The 17152-nt window shown below is 41.4% G+C and overlaps 1 protein-coding gene across 1 annotated transcript; it reads left to right on the forward strand.

The window, feature by feature from the left end:
- Nucleotides 1–61: 61 nt before the first annotated feature.
- On the forward strand, nucleotides 62–16567 carry DIS3L (DIS3 like exosome 3'-5' exoribonuclease). Its single transcript, XM_057430497.1, has 17 exons — nucleotides 62–194; nucleotides 2908–3061; nucleotides 3899–4027; nucleotides 4650–4785; nucleotides 5760–5936; nucleotides 6267–6345; nucleotides 7264–7443; nucleotides 8390–8559; nucleotides 9373–9534; nucleotides 10224–10471; nucleotides 11297–11389; nucleotides 12420–12953; nucleotides 13210–13364; nucleotides 13476–13648; nucleotides 13998–14143; nucleotides 15579–15753; nucleotides 16130–16567. Exons 1-17 carry the CDS (start codon nucleotides 65–67, stop codon nucleotides 16436–16438), a joined length of 3150 nt encoding a protein of 1049 aa, XP_057286480.1. The 5' UTR covers nucleotides 62–64; the 3' UTR covers nucleotides 16439–16567.
- The last annotated feature ends 585 nt before the right edge of the window (nucleotides 16568–17152 follow it).

Genomic DNA, 17152 nt, shown 5'->3' on the forward strand with positions numbered 1-17152 from the left:
CCTGCGCATGCGCCCCGCGAGCGGCGGGCCTGTTTGTGGGGCTTCCGATCCCCCGGCCGCGGCGATGCTGCGTACGGAGAAGGTGCTGCAGCTGCGGGGCCAGCAGGGCCGCTCGGTGCGCGTCGTGCGGGAGCACTACCTCCGCCCTGACGTGCCGTGCCGCAGCGCCCTGTGCCGCGCCGGCTGCCCGCGCGGTGAGGGGGGCTGGCGGCCTGAGGCTGGGGGTGCCGGGTGGGGTTGGGGGGAGAGGCAGCGGGGTACGGGCTGGAGGACGTGCGGAGTGAGCAGTGGGTGGGTTGCCACACGGCTGTTGTAGGCCAGAGCTGGGGCGGCGGGGTCCGTGCCAAGCCGGGTGCCGGGCGCGGAGGCCTGATGGGAACCGGCGGGACCGGGTGCAGGGGAACAGCGAGCGGTATGGGCGGTGAAGAGAAGAGAAATAAGGCCTGGAGGGAGGGGGGAGCGGGGCGTCGTGGCCGCTGGTGGCCGGTCCCGAGCTGGGTCCGGACGGAACTGAGTGACATATAAAGTAGTGGAAAAGCCGAACGGTGTCGTGTGGAGGATGCAGCAGCAGTCACTCGTGCAGAGCAGTCTGTCAGAGATAAGAGGCGCGTTTAGAAAAGGGAATTGAGAAGTTATTTGCTATAGGATTTAGCTGTGCGCTGATTTACAGAGAGTGATAAAGGGCTGGAGGAGTGTTCAAGGGTTTTTTTAAAGCTCCTTTAAAAGTTTCTTTAAGAGATAGTTTTGAAGTGCGTTAGTTTGTGCAGGGTGGTGGGTTATAGCGCTTCACAGTCATAAAAAGCTAAAGGATTTTTCACATTTCAGTTTGCTTTCTATAAAACATCTTTTAAAAGTGCATTGATTTCTCCAGGTTGGTGGTTTATAGCATGAATTAAGTTCTGCACGTACCTGTTAAGTAATTACAGTGGGGTCAAGCCATTAACTCGGGGTGGTTGTAATTCTGCACCAGCAGTTATTTCTGTTAAGTAATTAACTAATTGCCTGTGTTGTATCGGCTCATCTCAGACATGGGAACACTGGCAGCCCCGATGGTGTCTAGATTTGTTGTTGTTACACGCTGTCGGGTATTAAGTGCGCCATAGATCATCATATGACCTTTGGTTGATATTTCAGAGTGTTTTGCTGTAGTTCAATAGCACAATTTAGGGAAATAACTAACACAGTATCCAGCCTATTTAAATAAAGGACATTATTTCCTTACCTGAAAGAAAAGGTTTACAATTTTACCTCTTCTTTTTTCTGATAGATGTTGTTACTTTTGGTTTAGGTGCCTTTTGCAGTTGAGAGTGGAAGGCAGTGTAGTGTATCACTGCTGTCTAGGATGTCAGAACTAATGATAGTTACTGCTCCCTAACGTACTGCATTTGGTTATGAATTCCTTAAGGATAAATAACAGGCATATACCACAAAAAAAAGTCTTCTCTCCCTTGCCATGCCTAACTTCCCCTCTTCTGGACTTCAGTGTAATTTGTGCTCTAGATGGGTGTTGGAATATGTCTCTATAATAACTCCAGGTAAATTAATTCTAGGTAATTCTGAGGTGAGGTAAACATTTGTTTTCATTGGAAGTGTTCAAGGCCAAGTTGGACAGGGCTTGGAGCGACCTGGTCCAACCTAGTGGAAGGTGTCCCTGCTCGTGGCAGGGGGTTGGAACTGGATGAACTTTAAGGTCCATTCCAACCCAAACTATCCCATGACTCTGATTCATTCCTGGCTTTGCACAGTGAGCTGAGCAAACTTATTTCATGCACTGGGAGAGACTGCCTACATAAATCACATCTACCTGTAATGGTATGCTATGCCTACTTGGAAGTTATTCTGATCTAAATATATAGGTCAGGCAAGGATAGCTCTATGTGGGTAGATTACATAAATCTTTAAGAGACATTTCACTTTTAGTGCTTTTCTGAATTATTAATAAATATCAGCTTTCTTGTGTGCATTTTGCTATCATCCATTATATGCCCTCAGGGTGAGATGGGGCCATGTTACTGTCTGGAGAATTGTGCCTGCTGGATTCACACTTCTAGTGATCACAGTTAATTATCCTGTGTCACCTTCTAAGATGTACATGAAAGTAACCTGACTCATCAAGATCTGTATACTTGTATTATATATATAACTTGCCTGCACTAGGGTAAATTCAGTATTTATAATACCATAAGGGATAGAGAGAAAATTCGGTGGAGGTCCCCCCCCGCCCTAAAGTTTATTGGGTAATCTTTGAAGTATCTAAAGCAATTAAATTCATTAATTTTGAAGCACATTTTAAGATGGCACCTGAAATGGCTTGATTGTGGTATTTTGATGGTGTATTCCTAAGGGATGGAGTCTCTTTAGAGAAAATTAGCAATGATAGTTGATCATTTAGATTCAAGAACATCATCATCTTGCAGTAGCATTGCTTTTCTCCAGGCATAGCCTTATCTGTATTCTTTTATGTAAAGATGTAGAAAAGCAGCCTGCTCTAAATGAATTGTATTTAGTAGAGAGTGCTATGGAAGCAGTGTAACAGGTTAATTCTACACCCTTTGAAAATTCCATGCAAAGATTTTCTGTGGCAGATGCGTAGTTTCCTTTTCCATCTGAAAGCAGAAAAAAAAAAAAGAGACTGTTACGTGCATTCTTTAAATGGATATTTTTCACTCATTTGGATAAATTTGCATGAAATTTTGGCATCAGTGGGTACAAAAGGGCTCTGTCACAAATTTCAGAGATTGCGCTACAGAGTTACGCCATAGTAGTCATAATTTTGTTCATCAGAAACAGATACGTGTATACCCTTGAGGATGCATAACTCCAAATTTCCAGACGTCTGAAACTATTTTTAAGAGCTCCATATTGCAACTGAAGGTTTAAACCTTTGAACTCCAAATTCTGTTTTAGATGGCAAGTTGTTATCGGATGATGTTACACATTATGTCGTCCCTGACTGCAAGGTGGTTCAGGATTACCTTGAGATTCTTGAGTTTCCGGAGCTGAAGGGTATCATCTTTATGCAAACAGCGTGTCAAGCTTTGCAACATCAAAAAGGACGCAGGTACTTACCCTATAATAACTTATTTTTAAGTTAGATTGAAGAAACTAATATAGTAAAATGTATATGTAAACACAGTAACCCGAAGTCAGCAAATAATGTATATACAAATACACTTAAAAGCAAATTAATTTGGTTTTAAAACCAAATTAATTTGGTTTTAAGTCTTTCAAAGGTCCTCATATAATTTCACAGAAGGGAAAGAACTCTGATCCTGTGTGGTCCATGGACATCAATGCCTGTTGCAGTTTTCCCTGATAGGAGTGATGTTAAACCTGTAGCTTTATTAACTAATCAGTTGGCTTTTGACAGGAATTAAGGAGACTTTGCAGTAATGATCAAGTATCATGTGCCACAACTAGATTAAGGACATGGTTTTGATTTGCTGTATTAAAGACTGAGCACTTGTCTTTGAGGAGCAATTAATACCATTATATGGTACTTACCTTACCAGACATTAACCTATGTGTTGCTGTAGCATGAGAGTATATGAGAGTATAATTTGCCGTTAAGGCTTTTCTGTATTCTAAAGCACAAACACATCTGAAGAAACAGCTCTTGTCCCAGAAGTGGCAAAATAAGTTCCTGAATACTTATGATGTTTTGTGGGGCTCACTGGAAAAGAAGTATGTTTAAAAATAACTATAATAGAAGTAAGAAAAGCTTGCTTACGAATTATGCTGTGGGTTTTGTCAGCAATGGTGTAATCTAATGAATGCATTTCTTGGTGCATGGGAGTACTTTTCGTTGAGTTTTTCAGCTGTATTTTCCTCTGGAGTTAAAGTAGTATTATCAAAAGAAAGCATAAGATTGTATTTATTTATCTTTTTCTTATTCCAGGCAGTACAACAAGCTACGAAATCTAGCAAAGGATGCCCGTCACGACTGTGCCGTATTTGCTAATGAATTCCATCAGCATTGTTATTTGCCGAGAGAGAAGGGAGAATCCATGGAGAAATGGCAGACCAGGTTTGGTTTATGCAGTATTATGCTGGACAACATCCTGGCATTGTATTTAGGAATGTTAGAATGCATTTGGTGCATAAGAGTTCATACTCTTCCTCTGCTTGGCTCTGGAACAGTGGAAGTCTAGATTGTGCTTTTGTGATTAAGGAAGCGTCAATATTTTATAAGGAAAACAGACACAAGTGTACTTAATTACATGGAGTAGTGCTAAAAAAGCTGGGTCATTTTAAAGTTCCACAGCCATTTTGAAGAATGCTTTAACACAACGAGTAGGACACATATCTTATTGGGCTGCTAGATGTATTGTTTGAGAACCTGCAAGCACCATAACATTGAAGTCTTGACAGCTCCAGCTTGCTTTTTCCAAACTTCTACTCAGAGGAGCAACATGTCATGTTGCAGCAAGGGCAGGAGTGGATGTATTTGGAAGGAAACATTCCTCTGTTCTTTTAGTGCTTAAAGTATGACACATAGTTTTTGCAGATAGAAAGTTCATGTAGCTTGGTGTATATCTCTCAAAAGTGTGCATCTTAACCCAAAATCTCCTTTATACATGGCTGGCAAATGTCTTGCAAGTAACAAATGGGATATGCCAGAAATCTTATTTCAAACTTTGCTTTTCTAGGAGTATTTACAATGCAGCGGTCTGGTACTATAATCACTGCTCAGGTCAGATGCCAATTGTTATGGTAACAGAAGATGAAGATGCTATCAGGCAGTATGGAAATGAAACGGAAGGAGTGTTTGTGATTTCCTTCAAGGTAACATGCTAGAGAAACAGAGGAAGGTTTCTTTTATGTTGCATCAAAATGATGAATCGAGTACATTAAAGCCCAATGTGTAGTGCAAATCGCTTCAGAGTTTACATTTAGGAAAACTATGATGCTAACTCATGTCTTCATTTATCAAAAAAGGCTAAGATGTCAGTCATGGGAGCATCATTGCAGTGAGCAAACTAGGGAACTGAAAAACAAAACAGCAGCTCCAAAGGTAGAGGCCATCTTTCTTAGTAACTCTGCTCATGGTTTTCCTTATTTTTAAAGAATTTGACACAGATGAACAATGATTAGTGACATCAGCCAGCTGCCTAAACCTGGAAGGCAAGCAGTCCGTGTACAGTCGTAGCCTTAATATCCATCAGCATTATTCTGCCAGTTTCCTTTAGCCTTGACTACTGAGGATACAGTGATGCATGAGAAGGTAATTCATTCCCCAATTAGTTGCTGGGGATATCAGTGGGATATGTGGGTGACATGTTCATGTGCAGCTGTGAAAGAATGTTGAGTAAAACCAGGACCAAACAGGTTTACCTTAAAGCTATATAAAAATGATGATGCTGGTATTTTAATTGCTACAAGGCAATGGGAAGTGGCCCATATGTGGCATTGTACAAGAAGTGTAAAAATAATGATGAGTTGCCAGTTTAATTCTTCTGCTGTGGCACTTAATGAGAAGTACATAGCTTGGATGGGGTATGTAGGTAGTAAACTTTTGTGAATCTCTGGTCTAGGTTGCCAACTTAACAGTCACACCTCCTTTGCTGTATTTAATAAATGGGTTAAGCTGAATCTGGGATAAATCTGGGGTGTTTAGAGCAGACACTTCATTACCGCTTGGAAGTGGTATTTCAGTGTAGCATGAGACAGCTCTTACCCATTATGGGCTTTCCAGATGTGTGATTGAAAGAGCAGAGACTTCTAAATACTTTGATGTTTGTTCATATATGTGCATACAGAATTACTTGGATAACTTTTGGCCTGACTTAAAGGCTGCCCGTGAACTCTTTGACTCTATACTTCAAGCTCGGCGTGAACGGGAGATTGAAAGCCAAGAAAACAATGGAAAAGAATATCCTGAGCACTTACCTCTGGAAGTATTGGAGGCTGGGATCAAATCTGGAAGATATATACAGGTAATTTGCTATACAGAGAGCATACACAGCACAATGCCATCTTGCACTTGGTCCCTTTAGTTGCCTGAATTAGACTGATTAGATAAAGAAACGCTATAGCGGGAAGGGGAAAGGAAACAAGAAGAACGTCCCACTCTTTTCCATAAGTGAGGACTTGGTTCTGCATCATTTATTCTCCCCTGTAGAGAGAATGGTTGTGTTCAGAATAACCTACATATCAATAAAGCCTACCAGTTTGTGAAAACAATTGTAACACTAAAGATTTTATACTTTAAGGTTGGTTATTTAGAGGTGTAACAGTTTCACTCTTTATCTGTTATTTTCTTTCAGGGTGCACTGAGTGTCAATAAGCACAGAGCTCAGCTGGAAGCTTTTGTTCGACTTCAGGGATTTAGCAGCAAAGAAACAGGTGAAAAGACAACAAGTGGGTTTAAGCAGTGCCTTTTTGACACTGTCTGTGCTGCTTGCATGATGCCATGGAGCCATCTGTATGTAGCTGTTCACTTATTGAGGAAGATGAAGCTAAGATACTGCAATGCTCGGTTTATTCATGGGTCAGAAAGGAGGGGAAGATGAATGCAGAGGGTGAACCTCAGGAGAAAACAATACCTTTTATGTCCTCTTTCCTCCATGTTTTGGACTCATGTCCTGCTGACAGGTTTCCTATACTTTTTCTGAAGTTGAATACTGCTCCAAATTGTTACCCTGTGCTTTGCTCCTGCTTCAGATGACCACTTGTTTGACTGAAATAAATGTCTGTATAGATGGTGGCAGGATTAGAAGCTGGTTATTGTGAGCATAATAGGAACAATACCTTTTGGATTGGATTGGAACACCAGTAGTGTCTTTCTGATATGAGCTAGTAATAAATACCTTGGAGGAACAGCTCATTATCCTTGCACAAATCTCTTGTCCCACTTTCAAATGTTCCTCTGACAGACCCTGCAGGCAAGCAAGTGTTCAATATACTAATCATTTTTTTAAATCCTGTTTTATTCTGGACCCTGCCCAGAATCCTGTTGCAGGGATTTCCACAGTGTAACCGTGAGTGTTTCTAAACTGCTGCCTAAGAACGGTGAGCTCATCCCAACTGATGCATCTTTTTAGCCAAAAGTGCACTTACAGAATCGCTTAATATTGCCTTATTAAAGAGGACAAAGTTTTAGTTTTAATTGCAATATTAATTGCTTGCCAGTAGTCCTTTATGGAAGAAATCATATTGCAAATATCATTTTCTCTTCTTTCAGCAGAATGCTGCCAAGAGTGAAGGGATTTGATTTTTGTTTTTAGAAGTTTATAGTTTTATTTCTTTTTATTTTAAATTTAGAAATTCAAAGTGACATCCTTATTTACGGGGCCAAAGCTCGAAATCGTGCAATCCACGGTGACGTGGTGGCTGTTGAGTTACTGCCTTTGCATGAGTGGAAAGGAAGGACTGTTGCCCTCTGTGAAAATGAGACTGAGGATAAAGCACCATCGGACACCACTGGTGACCCTATGCCCACAGGTAAAGGTTTTGTTAAGATCACCTCACTTCTTTGCTCTGAGCTGTGCTTTTCATTAGAGAGTCCCTTCCCTCTATTTCTGTCACTATCACGTATTTTGTGCCATAGTAAATTTGAAGTGGTTATCCTAAATTAAAGCATCGTAATGTATCCCAACAAGAAAGCCATGAGATTGTTTCCATGTGTAAACCCCTTTCATTTCATTCTCAGAAATAGGTCAGTTACTGCAGTTACCTTCCTAAAATACTGAGGTAGGAGCACTTTGCTACCCAAGCCCACGCTGTCACTCTTCACAGCTCTGAGAGATGAACTGCAATTCTAATAGAGACCAATTCACCAGGCTGTGCACTCAAGTTCTCCCCTATCACTGTTGATTAGACAGAAAGATAACTTCATCCTTTTAATTCCTGATGATAAATAACATGTAAGATGAAAAAGATTTCTGTAAGGTAAGAAGTATCCAGCTCCCATTGCAATGTGACCTGCCTGTGTACCATGGAAACTCAGAGTCTTACTTGAAAATACTACTCTGTGTGTACTACTACAGCTTAAAAGTTTGCTGAGGTCAGAGTTAAAAGTTTTAAGAGGTTAAATCTCTTCCTGCAAGAAAATGCCTTATTTTGATCCTTTCAATTTCCTTTTTTACTGGAATTTGCCACATCTCAGTAGGAGTGGGAATCTCTCTGCATAATTGATGTGCTGTGTCAATTGCAATCTATACAATGAGTTAGTCTCTACATAAACAGAAAAGCTCATTAAAATCTGGCTGTGCCAGTGATAATTTATAAGAAGCTTGTATTATTTGCATGCCAAATGTTATTAGCAATTGTAATACAGATTTGTGGACACATTAGTATTGCGAAGCATTGACTCTTCTATACCTCCCACATACTTGCTCTCATGTTCCTAACTCATTAATGTACAGCCAAAAATGTTCCTTCTTAAAAGGTAAAGTTGTTGGAATCATCCAAAAGAACTGGAGGGATTATGTGGTCACTTTCCCCTCTAGAGAAGAGAGCCAGCCCCAGGGCAGAAATGCTCAGAAGGTCCTTGTTACACCTTGGGACTACAGAATTCCCAAAATCCGGATCAGTACCCAGCAAGCTGAAGCACTCCAGGTAATTTGACAGAAGTGTTTTGTTATCCCGTGTTCATACAGAATTGTGTGGGTGTAACACGCTGTAATGATGTTTCCCTTGGCAAAAACATGGGTACAAATATGAATCAAATGAAGCCTGGGAGAGTGGTTCAACTGCTGCCTCAAAGGAATGTGTTCAATTCCTGTCAAAACCACATCAGCTTCAGGTAACAAAGCTTATTTGAGCTCTGAATTTGGGCCATAGCCCAGCTACCTGAGCATTTATATACTATTTGCTTTGGGGTTTTTCTGATAAATTAAAGGTCATATCAGGGGTATAAATAGCAGTAGCCCTTGTGGCTTTATTGCATCTATGACATATATATATGTGTATATATAACTTTGGTGAAAGCAAGGAGAGCTTTTCAGCAAATTGATAATGGATTATGGGCACTTGCCTGCCATTGCTGTAGAGAGGAGAAATGTGGGCTTATTAATTCCTGGATGCTTTTACCCTGTAACATTAAGTACTTCTTCACAGGCAAGAAGTAATTGCACACAGAATTGCAGAACATGTCTCTTCTGGTATAAGAATAATTGTTAATTTTTATAATTTAAGATAGAGATTCTCCATATAATAACCCCAAGTGGGTCTTTATACTCTTCCAAGTGGGATTAGGAAAGAAATGTTATTCTCAGTATATGTTTGCCTCTCACTGTGGGTTTCTCTTTCCTTCCTATCAAGTTGTCAGGGTTGCTAGTCTTGGATGGCTTTGTGTGCCCCTGGAGGGGTGTTTGTATTGGTTGCCTGTCAGGAGCAGGTTGCTGCTCTAACAGAATTGTCTTGTGGCAGGACTATAGAGTCGTCGTGCGTATTGATTCTTGGGAGTCAACGTCTGTGTATCCAAATGGACACTTTGTGAGAGTTCTAGGAAGAATTGGAGATCTGGAGGGAGAAATTGCAGCTATTCTGGTGGAGAACAGCATCTGTGTTGCTCCTTTCTCAGAAATCCAGGTTGGTTTTGGGATTAGATACATTCTTTTTCTGTTGATTTTCAGGGGACCCTCTCACAGCTGGGTGTCTTGGTTTGCCAGGTTTCGGAAAGCTGAAAACCAATTGGAGATGATTTTTCTGCAATTACTTTTGTGACAGTGATTCTGTAGATACTATGAATTGTCAAGTCAGGAGAGGGATTTTAAGATAATCTGTTTGCTATGAGAAGATTACGAACTCTTAATTCAATTTTGAGGAAGGCTTTTGGGTTATTACTGCCTTTAATACGTGTTCATGGTATTGATCCTAAAGACCTGGTCCTACTAAAATCATTGTTTTAAATCCTTTTGTCTTCAAGCAGGGGAGGAAGCAGCTCTCGTAGATAATTGCTTTGATACCTCCAATTAATTGAAAAAGAAAAAGAGTATGTAATAAACCATATGCAGTGGTTATGTTTGCCAGAGCTGCAGTATCACCACAGTAATATCAGTTGTTAATAAAACATGTACATTCTTTTCAATTCTGTTTCATACTTTCCATGTAATAAGGCTTACCTGGAAAATGCAAGGGAAGAAGAATTTGTTTAGGGTGAAGTAGTACACAAAACAATTCCTGGTGTAGAAAAGGGAAAGCTAATTAAATCTATTTTCTTGGCTTCCTTTTGTAGAAAAGGATATAAATGTATGTTCATCAATAATGTTTTTGTGCAGATGAGTGAAATGCCCATGAGTTCTTCAAAGAATCCATGGAAAGTAAGTCCAGAGGAGGAAAAACAACGTCTTGACCTGAGAGCTACACACTTGATATTCAGCATTGATCCAAAAGGCTGTGAGGATGTGGATGATGCTCTCTCTGTTAGAACTCTGCCTAATGGGAATCTGGAATTAGGCGTCCACATTGCAGATGTGACCCACTTTGTGGCAGCAAATTCTTACACTGATGTTGAGGCCAGAGCAAGGTAACTTACTTTCTAAAACTGAGACAATTTATGGAGCTTAGAACATTGTAATGCTGCCTTAAGGGAACACTGAGAAACAGTGGGAGGAAGGAAACATTCTTTCTTTGTGTCATGGAAACAGCTTATGAAAACTACTGTGTAACTAATGGTGTTCTGCTTTTATTTGGATGAAATAGGCCTGCTGGGGAAAAAACTGCTTCTGACCCACTGCTTCACCCTCTTAGGATGAAATTGCTCTTTTCCACAAAGCTAGGATTTATCTTTCCCTACTCACTGCTGCTTGCTTTACAGTCTCCTTTAACATTTGTGATTTGAAGGATTTACAAACCACTTGTTTGCATTCCAGAGGGGACAAATCTTCACATAGAACACCCACAAAATGGAACTATTACATGAGTTTAATTCTAGAGTTATTTGGCAGATTTATATTTTAATATCTGAACTTGTGCCAAATATTCCATTCTTTCTGGTTTCTTTTATTGCCACTGTTTGGAACTTAAACTGCTGAATTACTTCATGAAATATACTCTTTGTAGCTGCAAAGCAATGTAAACTAACCTCTTCTTAGCTAAGCCTATTTTGTACAGCCCTATTTCTGGCTTTAATGGCAGCTGAAGATACTGAGGAAGGCAAAATTAGGCTTTGTACTATACAAATAGTTATTTAAATACTTTGATATTGCATGTCTCTGTGTTCAGTAATAACCTTTTAAAATCATGCTGTGTGTTTTGTTTTTCTGAAGCTATGCTTGTACCAAAAAGTGCATGGGAGATACACACCATTGAGTCCTTGTGAGAAGAACAGTAAATGTGTTTTATTCCTTAGGGCAACAACTTACTATTTAGCTGATCGTCGCTATGACATGCTGCCCTCTGTCTTGAGTGCTGACATCTGCTCTCTGCTCAGTGGAGTTGATAGGTAAGATTCTGTAGTGTTTCTGAGGAAGGAGATCTTTACAGTAATTTAATTGCTGCTGCCAGTCTGTTCATCAGCTGGTTGAATGTTTTTGCATTGCTATTAAATCCTCAACTGAAAGAACAGTGTATGTTTCAAACTACCTTTCAGTGAAATAGGGTCAGTGCTTTGTAATACATTGCCGTGCCAAAAGGTGCACTGACAAAATTCTGAAGCAAAAGCAAGGTTTCCTACCTCTGTCAGCCCTGTGGAGGCTTCCAGAGAGCACCAGGAATGTGCGCTTTTTTTCATGTATACTTTTGTTTTCAGTGGGAGTTAACAATAAATGTTGAATGTCCAACTGTAATTCCAGGATCACTTTTATAAGGCCTAACTCGGTACTGCTGATAACTCAGGGAGAGTGAGGGCGGTTCTTCCCCAGCTCTACCCCAGGGACAGAAGCCCATGCCTTTAGCAATTTGCTTTGTATTTAAAGAGCAACGTAGAAGTGAAGGCATCTTTGTTTTTCACTTGTTTTTTCACATGGGTTCCAGCCTGGTGTGCGTGCACCCATGTGTATGATCATGTTTGTTACTATTGTCCTGTACCTCAAACATCCCGTTATCCCCTTTTATTACAATTTAGAGAGTTAGCTGGCATGAGGATATGCAGGGTGCAGATATATTGATCGGGGGTGCATCTGATTAATAAAATAAAAATTACTAAAAATAACTCATGTAGTATAGCTGTGCTTTAGAATAGATGTGGCCTCTTATCTTAGGGATACTCTGCCTCAACAAAGGGGTGAAAATACTGCTACAGTCTGTAGCTGGTCCTCACTAAGTTGTGATACATGAGACTGACAGGCAAGTGCATTAATTAGTGGCATTGCTGAGCACTGCTTTGTTTTGTGAAGAGAAAGATGTTTCCACTAAAAAAAACCAAACGAAAACCAACCAGAATGAAACTTGTAAATGTGTAACAGTTGGATGTGCTTGAAAAGCCTGTTTAAGTGAACCAGCACTACTTACAGCATTGTGATTTCTTCTCTAAGGTACGCTGTGAGTGTCTTGTGGGAACTAGAGAAGGAATCGTATGAAATACTGAGCGTCTGCTACAACAAAACCATCATCCGATCCGCGTACAAGCTCACTTATGAAACTGCACAGGGGTTATTGGATGGAGACACAAGCGTGGTTGGTGATATCCTGGAACTGAAAGACTTGGATGAAAGAACGAGGCAGAAGAAGCTGGCTGAGCTGGTTTGGGCGGTATCAAAACTCACGGATATAGCACGGCATGTAAGAGTCAAGCGGGACAGCTGCGGCGCTCTGGAGCTGGAAGGGGTGGAAATCCGAGTGCAGCTGGATGATAAACACAACATCCACGATCTGATCCCGAAGCAGCCCCTGGAGGTGCACGAGACTGTAGCTGAATGTATGATTCTTGCCAACCACTGGGTGGCAAAAAAGATTTCTGAGCATTTTCCTCAGCAAGCTTTGCTGCGGCAGCACCCTCCACCACGGCAGGAATTCTTCACTGAGCTCCGAGAATGTGCCAGTGCCAAAGGCTTCGCAATGGACACACGGTATCTTATTACTTAAGTGTTTTAATTAAAGTTAAGCAATGAAGTATTTGGCTATGTTATGTCACAACAGCTGCAGTTCTGAGTACCAATGTTACAGGCTCTGTGTAGCAATTCTTAAACCCAGTTTTCCCAATACCATTCTGTGAGTGGGAGACGATGTTCTAAAGAAGGGCTGATTTTTAGTGGATTTTTTAACTATAAACCATTATGAGCAGGGACAGCATAATTTTCTCCAGAATTAACACTTTTTTGACAGGTCTAACAAAGCATTGGCCGAGTCTCTGGATAAAGCAAATGACCCATTGGATCCCATTGTAAACCAACTGCTGCGCTCAATGGCCACTCATGCCATGTCCAACGCGTTGTACTTCTCGACTGGCTCATGCTCCAAGGAGGAGTTTCATCATTATGGTATCTTGTCACCTTATGTTTTGATGCTACTCCTGTTCTGAATTCTGAACTGTTTGGGGGAGGCAGAGGATTGCTGTGCTTGCTTATCACTGCTCCCTCTTTTATCCACAGGACTTGCCCTAGAGAAGTACACTCATTTTACTTCTCCAATTAGAAGATATGCTGATATTATTGTCCACAGACTCCTAATGGCAGCGACTCTGAAGGAAAAGAAAGGAGATGTTAACTTATTCAGTAATAAGGATCTCGAGGAATTGTGCAAACACATTAACAACAGGAACAGGGTAAGGTGGTCACTGTATGTGTCTCAGTGTGTTCTCACACCACCCAAAGGAATGTGATACTGATCCTGACTACCGTGTTTGGGTACTACAACAGAGTTATCACTTTGTTTTTATTTGTAATGCTGTGGGGCTTTCTTACTTAAATACTGTTTTTTCTCCTGAGAGTGGTAGTAAAAATGACTTCATACGTCACCTGTACTACATGTAGGATTTCCTTTTAGATGTAATTTTTCTAAGGGTGGGTAAGGGAGAAAGTAGTGGGAAAAAGAAACTATGGAAATGAAAGCCAGTTGAAATACTTATGTACATTGTTTTGTCTTCTCTCTTTGGGGGGTGGGGGTGCCTGCAGGCAGCCCAGCGTGCTCAGAAGCAGTCTACTGAACTCTTCCAGTGCATGTACTTCAAAGACAAAACCCCAGAAACAGATGAGCGCTGCATAGCAGATGGTGTTATTTACTCCATACGAACAAATGGAGTGCTTGTTTTTGTGCCGAGGTGAGTTTGAAAACAAGACATAAGTGTTACTGGAATGCTGCGAGGACACCTCTGGCCCTTGAGAAAGGAAGTGTTCATAGCCTGGCCTGGTGGTGACTGATATCTGCGTTTTAGATTTCCGTTGTAAAGCATTAGCAGTGCTTTGCTGTGCTTTGACTCTGGGAAGGAGTTCCTATGAGGAAATGATAAGACTATGCTTTGTGTGGTTACTTCAAAACATGAGAAGGACGTTTTTTGCCCAAGCAGAACAATGACTGGAGTGTTTCCCCCTTTTCATTTTTTTTTTTTTTAACAATAGAAAGTGATTTCCCAAACCACAAAGCTGTGCATTCCTCAGTGCTCTTTTTCTTAACAGCAGACTATACTCTGTGCAGGCTGGGAGCACCTTTCAAGCAACTACTCATAGTAGGCAGCACAAAGCACAGAAGTGTTTAAATGAAGCTGTTTATGGTAGTTAGGTTTTATAAGCGCCTGTATCATGCTGCTGATTTATGCTGGTAGAATACAGCTCTTTGCAGGAAGCTAACATTACAGTTCATTTTCTGAGCTTTTACATCTGTATTTTAAAGTACAGTAAATGTGTTCTGCATATGTTACAAGTTGACTAGGGAATGGTGTAAGAAGGCAAGTCATGACAGGACTAGAGAGTGCTGCCTTCTATAGGACTTGGCCAGATCTCCAAGCCTTGGAGGAAGAGAAAGCCCCTTCCTTTCCCTTACTGGCTCTGGACATTTTGGGTTACTTAATGATCTTTGTGCAGTTCTGGTAGCAACACTGTCTGCCTGACTAGCTCACAAGTATGTCAAATGTAGGCATAAGAATGCTACTTAATAAGAAAGAAACAAAACCCAAACAGCATTCTACAAGGATGATAAATCAAACTGCTGTAAGAGTACCTTGAACTTGCATAAATACAGCTAGGGCCTGGCTTGATCCTGGCCACAGACTGAGCTTGGGTATAAACCAGCTCAATGTAGGCATCTGGTCTCCAGATGACTTGGCGTGGATGCAAGGCTGGAGAGCCAGAACCTACCCAAGTAAGGCAGGCTTCCTTACAGAGAACCCACTGCAAGTATCTGCTGCTCTTAAGGTGTTTGAAATGGAGAACTGTTACCTCACTGTGCTGTCTGGAATAACCTGTAATGCTGCTGCCCTTCCATCATTGGGCCATTTCGGTCTCCACCCAACACATAAGAGAATGGATCACCCTGTATCTTTCTGTTTCTTTCAAATCACATCAGTCACCATCTTTGGGCTATTCTCATATACTCTAGAGGTTTATTTGACAATGCACACCAGTGTCTCTGAAGCAGGGTTATCAGGTTACACTGACTGCCCCTTTATGTGACTTCTACACAATCTTTGCTAGCTTCAAAATTAAGAGAACTGATGTGAAAATGGTTAGCAAAGGCTCTGCTCATCTGCTCTTTCATAGATATGGAATCAAAGCTGCAGCATATATGAAAAACAAAGAAGGTTTAGTTATCTCTTGTCAAGGTGATGGGAGCTGTGAGTGGAAGCCTGGATCACTGCAGCGCTTTCAGAACAAAATTACTTCCACCACAACTACTGGGGACTCAGTTACGTTAAGCCTTTTTGATCATATTACGGTGAGTATTTAGAATCACAGAACAGTTTGTGCTGGAAAGGACCTTAAAACTCACCCAGTTCCAACACCTGCCACAGGAAGGGACATCGTCCACTAGAGCAGGTTGCTCCAAGCCTGTGTCCAACCTGGCCTTGAACACTGCCAGGGATGGGGCAGCCACAGCTTCTCTGGGCACCCTGTGCCAGCGCCTCAGCACCCTCCCAGGGAAGAGCTTCTGCCTAAGAGCTCATCTCAGTCTCCCCTCTGGCTGGTTAAAGCCCTCTGGACTCACTCCACCAGCTCCATATCCCTCTTGTTTTGGGGGGCCAACACAATTTAATCAGAAGCAAGAGGAAACAACACTATCAGAAATAAAGTATTTTTCTCTTGGTTTTAAGGTGAAGATGCTGGTGCAGACCTCCCGCTGCCATGCTGACACCATCAAGCTTGAAATAATCAAGAATGCACCGCACCAGACTGTGGACATGGAGGTTTCCCAGAGGAACTGTCAGAGGGTGAAATGTGACTTGGTGAAAGCAGTCAGTCAGTCAGCAGAAGCTGCCCAGCATGCCCAGGAGAAAAGAGTTGAAGTAATTGATGAAGACTTTGAGAAGTACTGCCAGACCAAGGGAGCCAGCTTATACCAACTGCTGGAGGAGATAAGGGATTTGGCACTACTGGATGTCTCGGCTGATGTCAGAACTTGAACTGTAACCCAGCGTGGTGATATTCTGCTCCTGTCTACTCTGTATTGCTGTTGGGGTTTTTAAAAGCGCTCTATTTAAGTATTCAAGAATCCTTTTAATAAGAAACTAAATATCTAGTTTAAAGAAGAATTATTTTTGTGTTTATGACCATGTATGAGTTTGCAAAAGATTTTATATATGATAAAACTCATCTTCCAGCCTAACCCCAGTGTTACGAGTTCTTTGAACTATCATGCTAAAAGTTACTTTCCCGTGTTCTTCCTCCTATTGGCTCTATTCCAGGAATTTAACTCATAGCTACAAGAATATGAAGGCCAGCTCCTTCACATTAACCTAGAATTATTGAAATCCTCCATATGCACATCTGGCATAAAGCAACACCTGATGACATAAAATTATTTCATCTATTCTTGTCCTAATTTAGCTTCCATAAACTCTGTTCTTTATGAACAACACTCTCTCCTGTCCTGCTGGCAAGGGAAGGATCAGGGATTTACTTGCTCCTCTCATTCCCCAGCAGGGAGAGGCTGTTGTGCAGGGAAAGAAACAACTTATAAGAAAGGGATGAAACAGCCTCAAGGCAGAGAACGTAATCAGCTGAACATAAATAACTAATAAGGTGAAAACCAAAGCATGTTCCCCTGAGGGATGGACTTGTCTGTAAAGGGACACCGTGAGCACAAGTGATGGGGAAATGGGGAGGGCCTGTACTTG

Source organism: Pezoporus wallicus, unplaced genomic scaffold (genome assembly GCF_028554395.1).
Source record: "Pezoporus wallicus isolate ANWC-B61680 ecotype Strahan unplaced genomic scaffold, APGP_CSIRO_Pwel_v1 contig_14831, whole genome shotgun sequence".
Classification (NCBI taxonomy): Eukaryota; Metazoa; Chordata; class Aves; order Psittaciformes; family Psittacidae; genus Pezoporus; species Pezoporus wallicus.